The following is an 18448-nucleotide window of genomic DNA, read 5'->3' as shown; positions in this document are numbered from 1 at the left end:
AGAAGAGCTAAATTTTGCGTTAAAACTATTTCTTGTGTTAGGTTCGTCTTGGTAATGTGCTGTATAAGACAGATGTGTGTAAGAAGTCACTCAATCCTCAGTGGAACTCGGAGTGGTTCAGATTTGAGGTATAAACTTCCATTGTTAACAATGATGGATATGATTTATCATAAAAATAATTTTTTTGGAAAGCTTTAATTTATCATAACTGATCATCTTTTGGCCAGGCTGATGATGAAGAGATTCAAGATGAACCTCTGCAGATCAGGTATAATGAATAGCTGTGTAAATGAGGAACATACAGCTGTAGCTAGTTGATTCTGCCTAAACAACCACCTCTACAAGACAGACACATTCCTTTATATGAGCTCTTAAAGTTAGCCCTTTAACTCTCAGATAAAATTTGTAATTCTCCTCACTGTCAACCATACAGTTCTTATAATGTTTGTTCTGAGAATTAGGTATTGTATCAACTGATTATCCCAAAATTGATATTTTTCTTAATTCTCATCACTTATCTGGTTGATATTGTATTGATATTATAAGGAGAAATTCTGTCTTGGTCACTCATGATAGTTAAAGGGTTAAGTGTTGGGAGTGTTACTGCTTGAGGGTTTAATACCAACCTGACCTGACTGGGCTAATAATGGTCAGGGGCTATTTCTAGTTTTTTGGGCATGCTGCTCCCCTTTGGATGGGGTGGAGGGAGGGAGGCACAGTGGTCTTATATGATTAGTGCATTGGACTCAAGGTTTAGCGGTTTGGGTTCAAGACCAACCTTGCTCCTAAGGTCTCTCTTCTTCCCTTCCTTTTGGGAAGAGGGAGCGAGAGGAAGGGAAGAAGAGAGACCCTGGAAACAAGGTTGGTTCAAGATCTGGCCAGGTCATTGTGTTGTGTTTTTAGTCTTAAAACTTTAGTCCACAGTGCCTCTTTCCACCCAGGATTATAAATGGGTAACAGTAAATCATCAAGGGAGTCTGAGGGATATCCTTTTGATAGACTGATCCAGGTGGAGTGATAAATAATCTTCATTGCAATGCTTCATGGGGATAGGCTGTGGCTGGATGGGTCACTTGACTTGAGTACAGAATTTACCACCAGATGGGATGCTAATCCCCTTCCTTCCATCTCTCCTCCCCCCTCTCACCTCTCACATCCCCCTTCCCTAGAATTTCATCTCATGGGTAGAGAAAGACATCCCAAAATGAATCCAAAAATGGGTTAATCTTGATCAGGGTTGGAAAAAAAGATGACTTTGTGTGCAGTTTAGTTTGCTGAACAATCTGAATATTAGCCTACAGCATCTACAACCAGTTAAGAATAGCTCAATTCTTAACTTTGATTGAAAACCCCGAAGGTACTAGAAAAGTAGTGCCATATATGCAGGTGTATTTAAAATTCATTTCACATTAAGTTGTGATTTATATTAATTTTTCTGTTATCCAGAATCATGGACCATGATACTGTGACTGCCCATGATGCTATTGGAAAGGTGAGTTTCTTTCTTTATCATGGCTCCAAGCTGCAACCCTTTTGGTTGCCATGGTGTATAAGAAAAAAAAGTGGCTTCAATTTGGCCAAAAAGCTTTACTTTTCTTGGATTTCTTTTCATTACTGTATTTGAAGTTTTGCCAAACTTTGTCTTTTTCTCCTTATTTGTCCTAATATTAAGTCTTTACTAGATGTCCTTAAAAAAATTTCATCTTTTTCCCTGGTAACTCTCTTATTCCAAGAGAGAATTTTATTATTTCATGTCCCTAAATGGCCATTTTAAAAATAGTACTGTTGGGTGCCTTGTTGTAATTTTTCTTACCTAAGCTGTGAAATGTAACTAATACAAGATAACACTCCAAATGGAAATAGGCATGATCATCATTTTTCTTTGTTATCTCTTTTTTAAGGTAAATATAAGTCTAGGTCCTCTGCTAACGCAAGATCCACCAGGGAGTATTGATGGGTGGTTTCCAATTTATGACACAATGCATGGTATGTTCTTTAGTTTTCCAAGGAATAATTCCCTGAAATACCTGCAAAATATTTAAATCATAGTCCTTACAGTGGACTTCTTGTTTCACTCTGAGGTAGGGCTACACTCAAAACGTCAGCTCTGAAACTCTTTGTAGTGGCCAATTTACATTATCAACTTGAATGATAAAACAAAATTGTTGTTTTACAGCAGACATCTGCCAAATATGTGATGCATATTATTTACAGCCTTCCAACCCTTTGCTCCCTAAGAGTGACAAGCATCTAATTTCTCCTTGCAATATCACCCCAGAATCAAACATTAAGGTCATGAGTTGTGAGAATGAAGGAAATGATCACCTACTAAAAGAAACTCTAGACTGTTGAACAAATTCTTCTTGAGTATCAGCAGCTTAGGAAATGAAAGGAGAACAGTGTATAGAATATGGATACTGATTCTAGGGTATAAAAGGTTAACCAGTAGCAACTTCTGTCAGTAGTATATTTAAATACAAATATTGAAACCAAAAATAAAATAATTATGATCTTAGTAATGTGCAACTATTTTAGAAAAACTTAATATTTATTTCTGAATTTTTAGGCATTCGTGGGGAAGTGAGTGTTATTGTTAAAGTGGATTTTTTCGTTGACTCTAACAAGTTTCGACAGAGTTCATGCGGTGTGCAGTTCTTCTATAGTAAGTAGAATTCTGAAATGATACAACTCTTACATACTTCCACAGAATGTACAGAAGTAGAGGCCAAAAGACAGTGAAATTAGTATAATAGTAAGTTGATTAACAAATCCCTTTATATATAATATGAGCAGACAATTTGCAATTTTTTTCTTCTTGTCACAAGCATGAGACATAGAAAAACTTTTGAGTCCCCATGAGAAATCGAACCTCAGACCTTCAGATTCTGTGCTCCGATGCTTTTTTCCACTGAGCCACAGAGACTCTACAGTGAGAGAGGTCTATTATGAAGTTCATATGACACAAGTCCTGCATACTTATATTTGTATCTTATATCTTATTGTATTGCTTCTTTTTACTGTATAAAATGTAATTTAAGGTAAAGGGTATCTAATTAGCTTGCTATATTATGCCCTTCTCCATCCTCTTACCTTACTTGTAATTATTCATTAGACTCTAATCTGTTGGAATGGAGGAAAAAATAAATACCACAAAAAAAAAATTATATCAGCAATGTCAATAGCCTCATGTTTGTAAATAGAATAAGAGAGATGTTAGGGCATTGGAATGCAGAATCTGAAGGTCTGAGGTTTGATTCCTCATGGGGACTCAGAATTTTTTTCTTTGTCCCTCACTCATGACAAGACAAAAAAAACAACTTTTTCTATTTCTTTATGGAGTTAAAAAAATTAAAAACTTACCATCTCTCTTATTCTATTTATAACAATAATTGTTTAAATACTTTATTGTTTAAATACTTATTCGGTGCAAATATCTATATGAATATATTCAGATGCGCCTTACAAGTTACATTAAAATAATAGTAAAATAATAAATCTAATATAATAAAACTATCCAAACCATATCTAATATATATAAGCTAACAATTACACAGAGTCAAAATGTAAAATTCTAAAAATAACAAGCATACGCTTTCCTAAAAAGATGAGTTTTCACTAAGGACTTAAAAACATCCATTGTCTTAGCATTTCTAATATCATTTGGGAGACCGTTCCACAGTCCCAGAGACACAACTTGAAATGCTCTGTCTCCCAATGTCTTTTTTGTTTTTGTAGCATTATAAGGTTGTAGTAGTAGCTGTGACAATGATCTTAAGTTATAATTTTGCCTAATATTAATACTGCCTATTAATTTGTAGCACAGTGTAAAATTTGAACTCTATATTTCAGCTTGTTCTGTCCCATCTGGCCATAAAGCTCTAGCTATTCATGGTTTTGTTGAGGAGCTGGTTGTTAATGATGATCCAGAATATCAGTGGATTGATAAGATCAGAACGCCAAGATCTTCTAATGAAGCACGGCAGAGACTATTTACCAAACTTTCAGGTTCATGAGAATCATTGATCTTCTGTGAATTGTAAACACTTCCACAGACTTTCTTACAGGAAAAAAATAAAATTAAACTTACATATATTTTGTGGAGTTGGACTCACAAAAATTATTGAAGCCAGGAGTGTCAATAACTTTTTCCACAAGAAACTGCTAGAGGTATAATAGGTTGCTTTGCCTGAAAAAGAAACTGTAAGGCCAAATGAAACTCAAGAGCCTGCTTGCAGGCGAAACAGATGGTAGTAAGATGTGTGTTAAGCGCCAGTAGACTACCAGATACTGGCTTTTATTGAAATCCCTGAGAAGTAAATACTTTTGCCACAAAGGACTCTTTGTTCATACTTACTTATAACTTACACTTAACATTTATTAGGTTATTGAACAAACTAATCATAAATGATCAATTAATACAAATGCAGAGAATTAACCTTCCAAAGTGTAATTATGTATTATTTTTTCACTACAAAATGACCAAGACTTGGTCACCAATTTTTTTCTAAATAGGAGAACTGCAAAGGAAAATTGGTCTTAAAGTTTTAGAGGCTGGAGGAAATACTGTTATTGGGTAAGATGTTCACTTTTTACAAGAAAGGAAGTTTTTGTTGAGTTAAGATATGGTGCTTTAACTTAACCCTTTCACTTCAAAGATCTCATCAGTAATTCTCCCTTATTGACTCTCATACAATTTTAATAATGTTCGTTTGGAGAATCTGGTATTGGATCAAATAATAATCCCCACATGATATTTTTTGTTATTCCCATCACTGGTCATTCTTTGGAGTTAATGGGTTAAATCTGCACATGACTTGTCTTGATTATAAGTTCTAATATCTCAGCTAGTGTACTGTAATGCCCAGAGTGAAGCTGGCATGGGTTCATTGTTTTCATCTTGCTCTTTCACTTTCTTTTGGTCAGTTATCGGCAGTGTTTTGACCTGGAGGGTGAATATGGAATTGTAGTGCGAGGTATTGGGACTGCTGTGACACTAGCCAGTGTTCTTACAGCAGTGAGCGCCAATTCACGCCCATCAACACCTGTCCATCCATTAACTTTGTCAGGAGAAGTTGGTCCTGGAAGCCATGTCTCAGACTCAGGGTGAGTTGCTCAGTGAAGTGTGATGGTCCCTTAGTCTATAGCACCCAGCAATCTTTCAGGAGAAGAAACTTTTGATATGTTATGTGCATAATCAATCAATTCAGTTGAAGGTTACCTCTGAGTTTTGTGTGCTTACTGTGCATGGACCTTGCAATCTGTGAAAAATCAGCACAGTAAGATACAGCAATCAGTGGTAGACAAATAAAGGGGGTAAGTTTCTACTGTAGAGAAACTGCAGTTGTGCTTTATCAGTGGAGGTATTACTGATAAGACAGTTTGGTTTTATCAGCTGACAGAGTTGTTAAAATGTAAACAGGTTCAGGGAAAGAGTTTCTGAAGCTGATGTTTTGATCTAATAGAAGAATTGTAGATTGTGTGTGTGGTTTATACATAGAAAGATGATGCCACTCTGTTGGTGTAAACATGGTAACATGGAGGACATAAGTTAGAATAAATTGATGAATGATAAGCATCTGTTGATACTGTGGAGATTAAGAGTACTGATTTTAATGATATATTTTTGTTCTGGAGTTTTACAATTATAATATCTCTATAGATGGAAATAAGTGGGCCACATGGAAAATATTTTTGGCCATCTTTCACTCTCTCTCTCTCTGAAATTTCAGCCTCCACCACCTATGATCATGATAATGATGTTGATGCAAATTGACCTCTTTCATTATGGCAGGCATGATAACATTATCATAAATTCTTTTATTTTCTTAAAAATCAGTATTCTTGGCCTAATGCTTTGGAGCAAAAATTTTGTTGTTTTTAAGCATGTTACCAGTAATCGGAGACTAGAAAGGCGTGATCATATATGATTTTATATGATATATGAAAGAATATGTGAGGCCCATAATTTAGAGTTAAGGTTTGTGTGACATGCAGTTTTTGATAAAAAATTTGTTTCCAGGTTTATCTTCCCAGAGACACAGCAAAGCTTACCAGTTCCATCTACTAAAGTTGTGACTCCCTCCCGTCGCCGTGTTTCATCTTCTGATTCTGATCCAATACCAGATTCTCCCCCAAAAGGTATAATATATTCAAATGTAATATGGGCTCCAGATGGCAAATACGCCATGAGAGGATTTTTTTTCAAGAATTGTGAAACTTATTTTGAGTGTTACATGATACTGTGAAGACAATATTTTACATACCTGGTTTTTTGTTCATATTTAGACCGTGTCACTCTTCTGGCAAGCAGTGCAGGAGTTGATGGTAGTGGTAGTAGTGCAGGGGGAACTTCTTTTCCCAGAGCTAAGGGAATTTGGCAGTCAGTCATTCAAAAACAGAAAACTGTGGAAGATCTGGTAATTTTACTACTAAGAATGTTATTAAAGAGAAATTTGGAAAATATTAGATTTGTACTTCTCAATGACTTATTAGGGGGCTATGTTTTTTTTTATTTTGTCAAATGAACATGGTCAGAATAAGCTGAGAAATACAATTGTTTAAAGATATATTTTCAGCCTCTCAAATGCACTTAGTGGTTTTTTTTTCTTCTCCTTAAATTGGGAGTGCAAGGAAAAAATATTTGCAGAGTGTGAGTTGCATTTAACATGCAGGACTGATTTACATGCAGCATGCTATAGATATTTTTTTCTGGTCATGTATGATGCAAGATTGGCATCGGCCTTGTGCTTTTCTACTTGTGACTTATGTGTTGTGTACACTTGATACTCGTGGCTCTTCACACTTATATGCATCAGAATAGCACACAATACAAAGTGGCTGGACTTTTACAACACTGATGTTTGATGCATGATGATGCCAGTTTGTATATTAGACTGAATTACAGACTGAACCAATGAACTATATCTTGTAACCCTCAAACTAACAGAAGGAATTATGTAATTATCTTTCTTCCGAATATTAAAACAATTTCAAGCAAATGCTGGAAGATGATAGGAAAACATGACATGTACAGGACGGTAGAGGGTGTCATCTTGAACTAAAATCAAATTCTCTTCTAACATCCCCCTAACATAAGCATCCATATTCTCCATACTCTTCTTAATACATTTCCTTTGACACTGAGAAGGAGAATTTGTATGACAATCACAGCTTCTAAGGTTGACGATCATTTCCTTTATTCTCATGATCTTAATGAATAATTCAGTAGCATTACTGAAAGGAGAAATTAGATGCTGGTCACTACTGGAGTTTAAAGGGTTAAGTTACAACCTATAAAGGAGTTTATGCAATTCAGTGGGGAAATTTAAACATGGTATTTGGAGTTAAAATCCCCAGATATGGATGATGACTTCTGAGGTATATTATTTTACAGTGATTAATAAAAAGCGATAAATATATTCATCTTTTAATATCAAATGATACTTTTAACTTCAGGAGTTTCCTTTCTTCACCATCACAAAATTCCCTCCTGGTTTCCTGAGGCACATTGGTGGAGTTGTAACTGCAAGATCTGTGAAACTTCTGGACAAAATCAATCATCCAGGTACAATTTGAAAACTGCAATTCAGAGTATAACAAATAAAATCTCTTTAGTGTAAAATTTTCTCTACCTATTTTTTTCAGCTTCTGAATCACTCTTTCCTCTGAATAGCTAATTTATCATACTGCAGCCATAGAGCATTATCTTAGTATATAATTTACAGTGAACTGCAGTGTAAGCTCTGATATGGAATATTAGTTTGATTTTCTGTCTTATAGATGAACCAGAAACTCGTGATGCATGGTGGAGTGAAGTGAGAATGGAAATTCGATCTCATGCCAGAGCTCTTGCCTGTCATGCCGTGGTGGGATATTATGAAGTTACTAGCATTTGGTGAGCTATTTTAACCCTTTCACTCCCAAGATCTAATTAGTAATTCTCCTTACTATCTGCCATACAATTCTTATGATGTTAGTTCAGAGAATTTGGTATTGGATCAACTAATAATCCCATGATTGATATTCTTCTCTATTCTCATCACCTGCCTGCTTGATATTGTATTGACATTGTAAGGAGAAATTCTGTCTTGGTCCCTTTTTGGAGTGAAAGGGTTAACCCTTTACACCCTAACATCAGTATCCATGTTCCATGCTCTTCTCTATAAATTTTGTTTGGCAAGGACAAGGAGAATTCCTATAATATTCAAAGCTTCTTAGGCTGGCAATTATTTCCTTCAGGTTATTCTCATGATTTAATGAATGATCCAGCAGTATCACTGTAAAGAGAAGTGAAACGTTGGTTACTCTTAAGGTTTAACCCTTGAACTCTCAAGATCTGATTGTTAATTCTCCCCTCTAGCTGCTTCACATTTCCTTGTAAATAAGTCATGAGAATTTTGTGTTAGATCAAGACTACTAACCTCTACCTGACAAGTTTGAGTATTCTCTTTACATGTTGGGTGGATAATGTGTGGATGTTACAAGGAGAAGTTGCATGTTAATCACTTGTGGGAGTTAATGGGTTAAAGGGTTTAATAGTCTTCTTCAGTACTTTTCTTTCTCTCTTTTCTATGATATCTGTTGAACTTTCATTCTGTGACTATAACTATCATGATTATTGATACAGATGTTACTTTGCAGTGATGAGCTGATAGTGCTGTCAGCATCAGGAACAGCAGCATGTATAGACCTACAACTGGCTACAGGAGAACCTACTGGAGTTGGTCTTGGCATTCTCTGTATGTGTATGGTTACTTTAAGTGTACATCAGTAGAAAAACACTTAAGTTAGTGAAATTCACAGACTGATAGCATAGTATTTTTGGGCTAAAATTAATGTTTTAAATGCCATTGTATTGCTTAATATGTTATCTACTGCGCTAGCTAATTAAGGCCACAATTTTCAATTAATTAATACTAATCGCATAATGTGATGACGTCATAAACGGAATTCACTGTATTACGACTTGCTAGTCAGAAGAACTGTGAGACACCACTGGATTTTGAATATTTTGCCAGTCGAAGATTAACTCAGTCCACGGTTTTAAACAGCTCCTTTATTGAATCATGCTTGGAGTAGTCGCGTTCAAAATCCAGTGGTGTCTCACAGTTCTTCTATTTTGCCAGTCGAAGATTAACTCAGTCCACGGTTTTAAACAGCTCCTTTATTGAATCATCGCTTGGAGTAGTTGCGACGATTCAATAAAGGAGCTGTTTAAAACCGTGGACTGAGTTAATCTTCGACTGGCAAAATATTCAAAATCCACGGTGGTCTGCTACAAAGCGACAACTGGATAAGCGAAGATGGAAAACGCAGCCGAAATCGAAAAGGCTAAAGGCAAGCGTACAACAGCTAAAGGAAGATTCACAAGAAAGAAGAACTTCCTCACCAAGTCGATAGACAACAACCAAGGCGTAGAAATAGTTGAAACAAACTATGCGAAACTCGCGGAAGCGTACGATGAACTCGAAGGCAAACATGAAGCCTACATCGAGCTATTGCCAGACGATCAGTCTGAAGAAGCAGAAGTGTGGATGACAGAAGTCCAAGAGAAGTTTAATGAGGCGACCAATCGCAAAATCAAATATGTGGAACAAATCACTGTGAAAGAAAGATCAACACGTGCGTACGTGGAGCGTCAAGAATACATTGATAAAGCACGCACAAGACAGAAAACAGCGCGCGCAGTTTTCGAAGCTTCATACAAAAGTATCTCGCACGCGCTGCAATCTAAAGAAATTCCCAATTTTGCATTGAGAGATTTACAAACGCAAATTGAAGAAGAATTTTTGGAATGCAAACGATCAAACACAGAACTGCTACAATTATTAACTCAAGACTCAGCAGAAGCTGAAATAAATTGGATCGCTACAATCCAAACCTGTTATCATGAAATAAAGGAGAAAATAGCGCTAAGCTACACTAATGTGGAAGAAGCTAAAGAAACAAAGCGGGAGTCTACCGCCTCAGCTTCCTTTCTACAACTAGAAAAAGTACGATTGCCTCACTTTGACGGAGAACTGCGCAAGTATCCGCAATTTAAAAGAGATTTCCAGAAGCAAGTTATGACTCAAATCCGAAAAGGTGACGCAGCGTACGTCCTACGCACCTGTCTTAAGGGGGAGCCAGCGAGATTGGTGAACTGCGTAGACGACGACATAGACGAGATGTGGCATCGTTTAGACGACAAATATGGAGACCCAGCCAAAGTTGCCGATGTCATCATTGACGAAATAAAGCGATTTAGAATGCTCAGAGAAGGAGAAGATAAACGCTTTATAGAATTTGTAACCCTCATAGAGGATGGTTATCGTAACCTAAAAGGACTCGGCTTGGAAACAGAGATCACGACCACAAGTTCTGTCAGCGTAATTGAGAAAGCACTCCCGTCAGATATCAAACGGAAATGGTCCGAACGGGTAAGCTCTCGTGACAGTCTTGTTGATAAAAGCAACAAATTTCCAAGTCTTCTTGACTTTCTACAGAGTCAAAGGGATGCCATTGAATACGAAAGTGCTACACTCCGTGCAGGAAGCAGCAACCAATATCACAAAGGCGCAGCACATTACTCGGAGGGTATCACAGTCGGAAAAGACGAAAGTACCAAAGAACCTAGGCCTAAGGGTAATTGTGAAGAAGAGCTCCCCAAAAAACCTGTCGGCCGACTGTCGGTCAACTGTCGGCCAACAGGTTACCGACAGTCTACCGACAGCTAACCAACAGGTTACCGACAGGTTAAGAAAAAAAGAAATTGGTTAGCTGTCGGTAGACTGTCGGTAACCTGTTGGCCGACAGTTGACCGACAGTCGGCCGACAGGTTTTTTGGGGAGCTCTTCTTCACAATTACCGGCCTAAGTGTCTGATTCACGAGAATGGTAAGCACTGGATGTCAAATTGCCGACTTTATCAAGCTAAGACAGTTGACGAAAAAAGGGATTTTCTCAAAGAAAAGCAAGCATGCTGGGCTTGTCTTAAGCCTGGTCACAGGCAGCGGACTTGTAGGATAAAAAGAGATTGCGGCGTGAATGGCTGCACGAGGAAACATCACCCATCAATTCACGAAAACGATGAAAGTACACCCCAGCAAGCTTCTGCCTCCGCCAATGTATGCAGCGAATCCAACGTCGATAAATGTCTTCTCCAAGTACAGAGAGTAAAAACCAGGAAGGGGACAGCTAATGTAATGTGGGACAACGCAGCCTCACTTTGCTTCATAACCAACGCCAAAGCGAAACAAGAGAAACTCAGTGGAGTCAAAGTGAATCTTTCAATAGTGAAGATAGGAGGGCAGAACGAGGAAATCGAAACAATGAAATACAAGCTACCACTTTTGGACAAGCGAGGTCAAGCAGTGGAATTCGAAGTATATGGGATCAACAAAATCACCTCTGATATCGAGCATGTAAACATAGAGAGCATCGCCCACCTATTGAGAAACGCTTCAAAGGATGAAATAGCGCGACCCGCTGGTCCAGTTGATGTGTTGATCGGTTATGAATACGCCGCCTTCCACCCGGAAAGGGAACAGAATAATGGGCATCTTGTACTACTGAAAAATCGTTTTGGAAGATGCCTTGGAGGAACTCATCTACTGCTTAAAGAAACGTGCATGACCCATAATCTTGGAAACGCGAGAGTACACTTTGTAGGCAAAGTCAATGTCGAAGATTTTTACACTATCGAGGCACTTGGTGTACAGTGCAAACCGAAGTGCGGGGGATGCAAGTGCGGAAAATGCTCCTTGGGCGCCAAAGATTATACCATACAGGAAGAAAGGGAACTGGAGTTAATTGAGCGGAATTTAAGTTTTAACAGTGAAGACAACTCATGGACCGCTGAATACCCCTGGATAAAAGACCCCCATAAGCTTCCTAACAACCGCAAAGTAGCGATGGCGAAACTAGCTGCTACCAAACGACGACTCAGAAAGAACGCAGATCACGCGAAAGTGTATGACGAACAGATAAAGGACATGGTGGCAAGAAATGTGGCAAGAAAGCTATTCGAGGAAGAATTAACAAACTACACAGGCCCTACGCATTACATTGCTCATCACGAAGTACTCAAACCAGAATCGAAATCTACTCCAGTCCGTATAGTTTTCAACAGCAGTGCGAACTATATGGGGCACGTATTAAACGAGTATTGGGCAAAGGGTCCTGACTTGCTCAATAACTTGTTAGGAGTCTTGATACGCTTTAGAGAGAACAGAGTTGCTTTCATGGGAGACATTAGGAAAATGTACCACACAGTGAAAACGTCGGAGTTAGACCAACATACTCACCGATTTCTTTGGCGCGACATGGATAGTACGAGAGAACCAGACACCTATATAATACAGCGAGTGTCATTTGGAGATAAACCGTCCGGCATGATCGCCACTGTAGCATTGAGAAAAACGGCAGAGATGATGTGCAAGAATTATCCGGAAGCAGCAGACATAATTCAAACCAACACTTACATGGACGATATCATCGAAAGCAAAGATAACATTGCACTGGCCCGTGACCTTAGCCAAGACATAGAGAAAGCTATTATTAAAGGAGGATTTCAAGTTAAAGAGTGGATATTCTCAGGAAATATTAACAAGCAAGAAGAAACGATCATGGTACAGACACCACATACGTCGACCGAAAAGATACTTGGGATCAAATGGAATCCATGTGAAGATCAGCTATGTTTTGAAGTCAAGATCAAGTTCTCACCAAAAGGAAAGAGACATGCTTTACAAACAAATAACGTAACCACAGATTTTCCCCCTCAACAACTCACGAAGAGGATGATCCTCTCGGACTAGCTGGACCGTTCACTGTAAGAGCGAAGATTCTAATGCGGCACTTATGGGGAAGTGAACAGAAGCTTGACTGGGATGATCCCATTCCTGAAGAGAATAGAGAGAACTGGATAACCTTCTTCAAAGATTTGAAAGACATGGATCAAGTACGATTCATGAGATGCGTGAAGCCGTCGGATGCAGTTGGAGAACCTATTCTTATTATATTTAGTGATGCATCTCAAGACGCCTACGCTGTATGCGCGTATGTACGCTGGGAACGGAAAAATGGTCAATTTGAAAGTAACTTGATCATCTCTAAGAATCGCCTAGCTCCAATCAAAAAAATATCTATCGATCGTATCGAACTATGTGGTGCAGTATTGAACAAACGTCTCAAGACCTTCATTGAGAAAGAATGCAGATCCCAATTTCAAAAAATCTATCACGTTGTTGACTCACAAATAGTACATGCTATGATACAGAAAAATTCGTACGGTTTTAACACGTTCGCTGCCACAAGAATTGGAGAAATACAAGAAGGAACAAGCCAAACAGATTGGTACTGGATAGAGAGCGAACACAACATCGCTGATTGTCTCACGAGAGGGAAGAAGCCTAGCGATATCGGGCTCGAAAGTGCATGGCAGAAAGGACCCGAATTCCTACGACAACCAGAAGATGATTGGCCAATAACTCGCAATTATTTAGAATCACAACTACCAGAACGAGTCAAGACGGCACTGGCTATAAAATCGAAGGATTTCAGGATACCCTTGCAGGAAGGATTGATATCACCAAGTACTCAAATTATAACAAGCTCTTAAGGGTGACGGCAAGAGTTCTGAAACTCTATGACAGAAACTCCAAAACATCTCTGAAAGACGCAACACGTGATCTCACACCACATGATTTGGAAAAGGCTGAATTATTTTGGATACGAGAAGCTCAACAAGACATGGGGAAGGATATCGAGAACGGGAATTACAAAAGATTATGTCCTAAGATGCGAGAAGATGGTATATATGTGATTAGAGGACGAAGCGAGTTATGGATGGAGATGAGCTACAACAAGAGAGAAGTAATACTCCTTCCATATGATCACCCATTCTCACGTTTATTTACAGAGCAAATACACAGAAAAGGGCATCATGGGATATTAACTACAGCCAGCAAAGTGCGTACCAGGTATTGGATCCCGAAACTGTTGAAACTTGTGCAATCAATCAAGTCCAAATGCGTCATTTGTAGAAAACTTGATAAAAAAGTCAGTGAACAAGTAATGGGCAACCTTCCAACTGAAAGGCTGAAACCAGCCCCTCCATGGAGCAGTACAGGCATCGATTTGTTTGGACCTTACAAGATTCGCGATGAAGTAAAGAAAAGGACAACATCTAAGGTGTATGGAGTGATATTCAACTGTCTAGGGACAAGAGGAGTTTACTTGGATATAGCAGCAGACTATAGTACAGACAAATTCCTAATGGTCTTCAGACGATTCGTGTCACTACATGGTTACCCATCTAAGCTATTCTCAGATAACGGTACCCAACTCGTCGCAGCAAATAAAGAGCTTTCTAATATGACCAAGACTTGGGATTGGAACAAACTATTTAAGGTTTTGGCATAACTGAGGGATTTGAGTGGATCTTTACATCCGCAGACGCACCCTGGCAGAACGGAGTCACAGAAGCTCTCATAAGATCTGTAAAATGAGCTATTAACGCTTCTATTGGCGATAGTACCTTAACATTCTCAGAGTTACAAACAGTACTTTACGAGGTCGCCAACTTGCTGAATGAAAGACCAATAGGAAGGCACCCTGCGTCACCTGATGACGGTGCATATCTTTGCCCAAACAATCTTTTGCTTGGAAGAGAAACGGCACGAATACCAAGTGGCATGATCTTTGACGAGCGAGCGAGTAATAGAAAACGGTTTTCGTTCGTACAAACGATAATATCTTCTTTCTGGAAGATGTGGACGCAAAATTACTTTCCCAGTTTGCTGATACGTCAAAAATGGCATACATCCCACCGTAACTTAAAAACTGGAGATATCGTTCTTATACAGGACTCGCGCTTGTTAAGAGGAAAATGGAAGATCGGGAGAGTTTCTAATACATATCCAGGAACGGATGGGAGAGTCCGGAAAGTAGACGTCGAATACAAGAACATAACAAATGAGCCTGTAACTAAATATAAAGGAAAAGGCTCTATAAGTGTACAGCGACCAGTACAGCGCCTGATATTAATACTGCCTATTGATGAACAGTGACTGAACTCTTAAATTTACTTGTAAATCGTATACTTACTATACCTCATTTCAGATGGGGGAGTGTATTGCTTAATATGTTATCTACTGCGCTAGCTAATTAAGGCCACAATTTTCAATTAATTAATACTAATCGCATAACGTGATGACGTCATAAACGGAATTCACTGTATTACGACTTGCTAGTCAGAAGAACTGTGAGACACCACTGGATTTTGAACGCGACTACTCCAAGCATGATTCAATAAAGGAGCTGTTTAAAAGCCTGGACTGAGTTAATCTTTGACTGGCAAAATAGCCATGATTAGTTTAGAGTGCAGCTGGGCCTACAATGAGCAGCAAAACCCTAAGTGCACTCTACTACCTTTTGAATTTTCCTATAACTTTCACTTATCCCCTCCTCTCCTCTATTTCAATATTTACTAGAGATAAGGAGGGGGACTTTCTAGAGAGGAATTGGAAGTTAGATTTCTGTTCATTATACTAAGTAGAGGGTTGTTGGCCACCCAGCAAGAGTAGACATGTTGACTTCTTTTGCCACTTACCAAGCAGAACCACACATAATGTACTGATAAACAGCTTTGATGGGAAGAGAGCAAGCCATATTTAATGATTCTGGCTTACAGGTTTTGGCAGCTAGGAAAATTGCATTGAAGGTATTTTCTTGTATCCTAGCTTTTGTCTTCACCAGCAGCTAGCACTGCCTTCAATTCTGATTGCTGAACATTTGTTTAATTTCTTATTAGCACCAGTTGCAGAAAAAGGCTCAGCTGTACCATCAGGTTTTGCAAGTCACACAGAAAATGTAGACCCACTGCAAGAGGATGTAGGTGATCATGATGGGTGAGTGGAATTGTCAGCCTGGTGGAATATGACAGAGATGCTGGCTGACAAACACTAGATAGGAAAGAATTAAATGTAGCATAATCAAAACACTGAATGAATGTTTGCTAGCAATTACAGTTGTTTGTGTTTCCTCTCAAATTATCTAACACATGCAAAAGGAAACTTTTAAAACCCCTTAGTATGGTCTAGAGATGATTTAACGTGGCAACTTATGTCAGTCTGTTGGAAACTTTGTATATGTAGTTTTTAGGGTCATCAAGAAAGGTAGATTAACAAAAGTGAACATGATTTTTCTTTTTCACATTGAATAAACTCAGGTTGACATTTGGTGATGATCCCATGTCTACTTCTCCTGGATCTGGCTGTTCAATGTGCCACATCCCTTATTCTGATGTAGACTTACCATTTCCCATATCACTCACAAAATGTCAAGTTTGTAGGTAAGGCTCAGTTAAGAGATAATAAGATTGCTAACAAAGAGGGTTAACATATTCTCATTTTTGCATCAAGAATCTTACTGTGCATGAAATAAGCCAAGATTGTAGGAAATGTGGGGGCTAAACCCTTTAACTCCCAAGATCTGATTATTAATTCTCCCCTCTAGCTGCTACACATTTCCTTGTAAATAAGATACAAGAATTTGATGTCAGATCAAGATAATAACTTTGATCTGATAAGTGTGAATATTCTCATGACCTGTTTGCTGGATAATCTTAATTTATTATAGGGAGAAGTTACTTGTTAATCACTTCTGGGAGTTGAAAGGTTAACCATTTTACCCCCAGGAGTAATCAAAAAGAAATATCTCCTGGTAATATTGAATAAAAATATATTCAAGATAAAGGACGATGGGAAGAAAGGAAATTATAAATTTGGGAACATTGTTTGATTGACACCAAATTCTTGAGGCCAATATGACAATGTATGTATGGAGTTCAGTGCAGAGAATTGATATTCTGATCTTCATTGTTGGGTGTTAAAGGGTACCAAATGTTTGGTGCTTTAACTCTTAGAAAGATCTGGCCTGCAGACCCAGTCTTTGTCATTATGTTGTGTTTTTGAGCAAGACTCACTTCACCTTTCTCCACTCAAGAGTATAAATTGCTAATTTACTATTGATCAGGGGAGTTCAACCAAACCTGTGGAGAAATTAGTGGTATCTTGCCATGAACTGGTGTATCCAATCCTGGCAGTGTTAGTTGTAATATTCCCTTGTATGGTATGATAAGAACACTCAATGGTACACTTTATTTTTAGCAATCACTTTTTTGTAGCTATTAAACAACATAATCTTTTTTTTTTTCACACAGACTCAAGAAAGTTCCTGATGTAATATTTGCCACAACTGAACCACCAGTTGAATCACCCATTGTTGGCAGAGGCTGTCTACTCCAGGCTCGGTAACCATTTTGTATTTCTTTTAATTAACCAGATTTTAAAATTTATCAGATGAAAACCAAATTATATAAGATAGTGCAACAGAATTAACTTACTGAGTAGTTTAAATGAGTGATTTTAATTATTAAATTAATAAAATTTAGGAGTTTTTGTGATTCTCAGTGTAGGAAGAGGAGATGTGAACTGTAAAATATATTTGTCCAATAGTACAATTTTAGAGACAAACTCTGGTTTTGTTACAGCATATCTCTTATAGCAAGTGAGCTGCCAATGTTGTTATTTGTAGACTTGAGATGTTAGGGTATAACCAGTTGTCATTATGTTACTTGGGTAAAACAGAGTTAATCACTCTCAGAGGGAAGATTCAGGGGGTAACCTTCACTGACTGTTGTTATATGGGATGCTTGTGGCAAACCACATAAAAAAATTTGCTTGAGTGCTTTCATAGTCAGATATAGAAATCATCCACATGCTTGTTGTGAAGTTGAAAACTATCACATCACTTACCACTATTTGACACGCATGATGTCTTTATTTTGGTGCGAAAGTTAATCAGAAAAGCTCATTCAGATTTCCCAATGCAAAAATAATTTCCCTCCTCTGAATTACTACATTCTCAGTTCTTATTACACATGGCATTCCTTAGCACTTTTACCTGATCCCTTATATATGATTCTTAATCAGCTTCAGGGATCAGTGATATTTACAACTTATCTTTAGTTCACATTTCACACGAACAGCAGCATTCCATGTAAACGTCCCCAGACATCTTGTTGATATCACATTGAATGAATAAATTGTAGACCACAAAGATTGTTTCCCATGGTCCTAATATTATAGTCTTTGATGATGTTTATTATCTGATCTATTCCAGTGTTTGTAGAACGAAAAAGAAAGAGAAAGGTGAAGCCAATGCAGATATTGTTAGTACTGTAAGTAAATACACTGACTACATTACACATGCTCAACAGTTCAAAAACGTTTTTAACTTGTGGCTCATGATGTCTCTTCATACTCAGTGTCATTTGGCATGTCACATTGAACCTTTTGATCTCAAGAGTGACCAGCATCTAGTTTCTCCTTACAACATCACCCCTGAATCATACAGTAAGGTCATGAGAATAAAGGAAATCATCTCCAACTTAAGAGGCTCTTGAT

At 38.0% G+C, this 18448-nt stretch overlaps 1 protein-coding gene across 4 annotated transcripts in view; it reads left to right on the top strand.

Moving 5' to 3' along the window:
• Positions 1-18448, top strand: part of LOC113664790 (C2 domain-containing protein 5) — a 32118-nt gene that overhangs the window by 575 nt on the left and 13095 nt on the right. For 2 of the 4 annotated variants that reach the window (XM_089184150.1, XM_089184151.1), the window contains exons 2-18: positions 42-128; positions 228-268; positions 1447-1492; positions 1902-1986; positions 2567-2662; positions 3850-4005; positions 4513-4573; positions 4924-5103; positions 6020-6138; positions 6286-6416; positions 7456-7564; positions 7780-7894; positions 8641-8738; positions 15793-15889; positions 16210-16332; positions 17203-17292; positions 18165-18222. In XM_089184150.1, the coding sequence (XP_089040276.1) occupies positions 42-128; positions 228-268; positions 1447-1492; positions 1902-1986; positions 2567-2662; positions 3850-4005; positions 4513-4573; positions 4924-5103; positions 6020-6138; positions 6286-6416; positions 7456-7564; positions 7780-7894; positions 8641-8738; positions 15793-15889; positions 16210-16332; positions 17203-17292; positions 18165-18222 (1692 nt within the window). Of the gene's footprint in view, positions 1-41; positions 129-227; positions 269-1446; positions 1493-1901; positions 1987-2566; positions 2663-3849; positions 4006-4512; positions 4574-4923; positions 5104-6019; positions 6139-6285; positions 6417-7455; positions 7565-7779; positions 7895-8640; positions 8739-15792; positions 15890-16209; positions 16333-17202; positions 17293-18164; positions 18223-18448 lie in introns of those variants that run through there. The other 2 variants (XM_089184153.1, XM_089184152.1) reach the window with 2 other exon arrangements.

The sequence above is a fragment of the Pocillopora damicornis genome, chromosome 10 (genome assembly GCF_964200805.1).
Source record: "Pocillopora damicornis chromosome 10, jaPocDami1.2, whole genome shotgun sequence".
Lineage (NCBI taxonomy): Eukaryota > Metazoa > Cnidaria > Anthozoa > Scleractinia > Pocilloporidae > Pocillopora > Pocillopora damicornis.
This window is presented reverse-complemented; position numbering and strand designations above follow the sequence as displayed.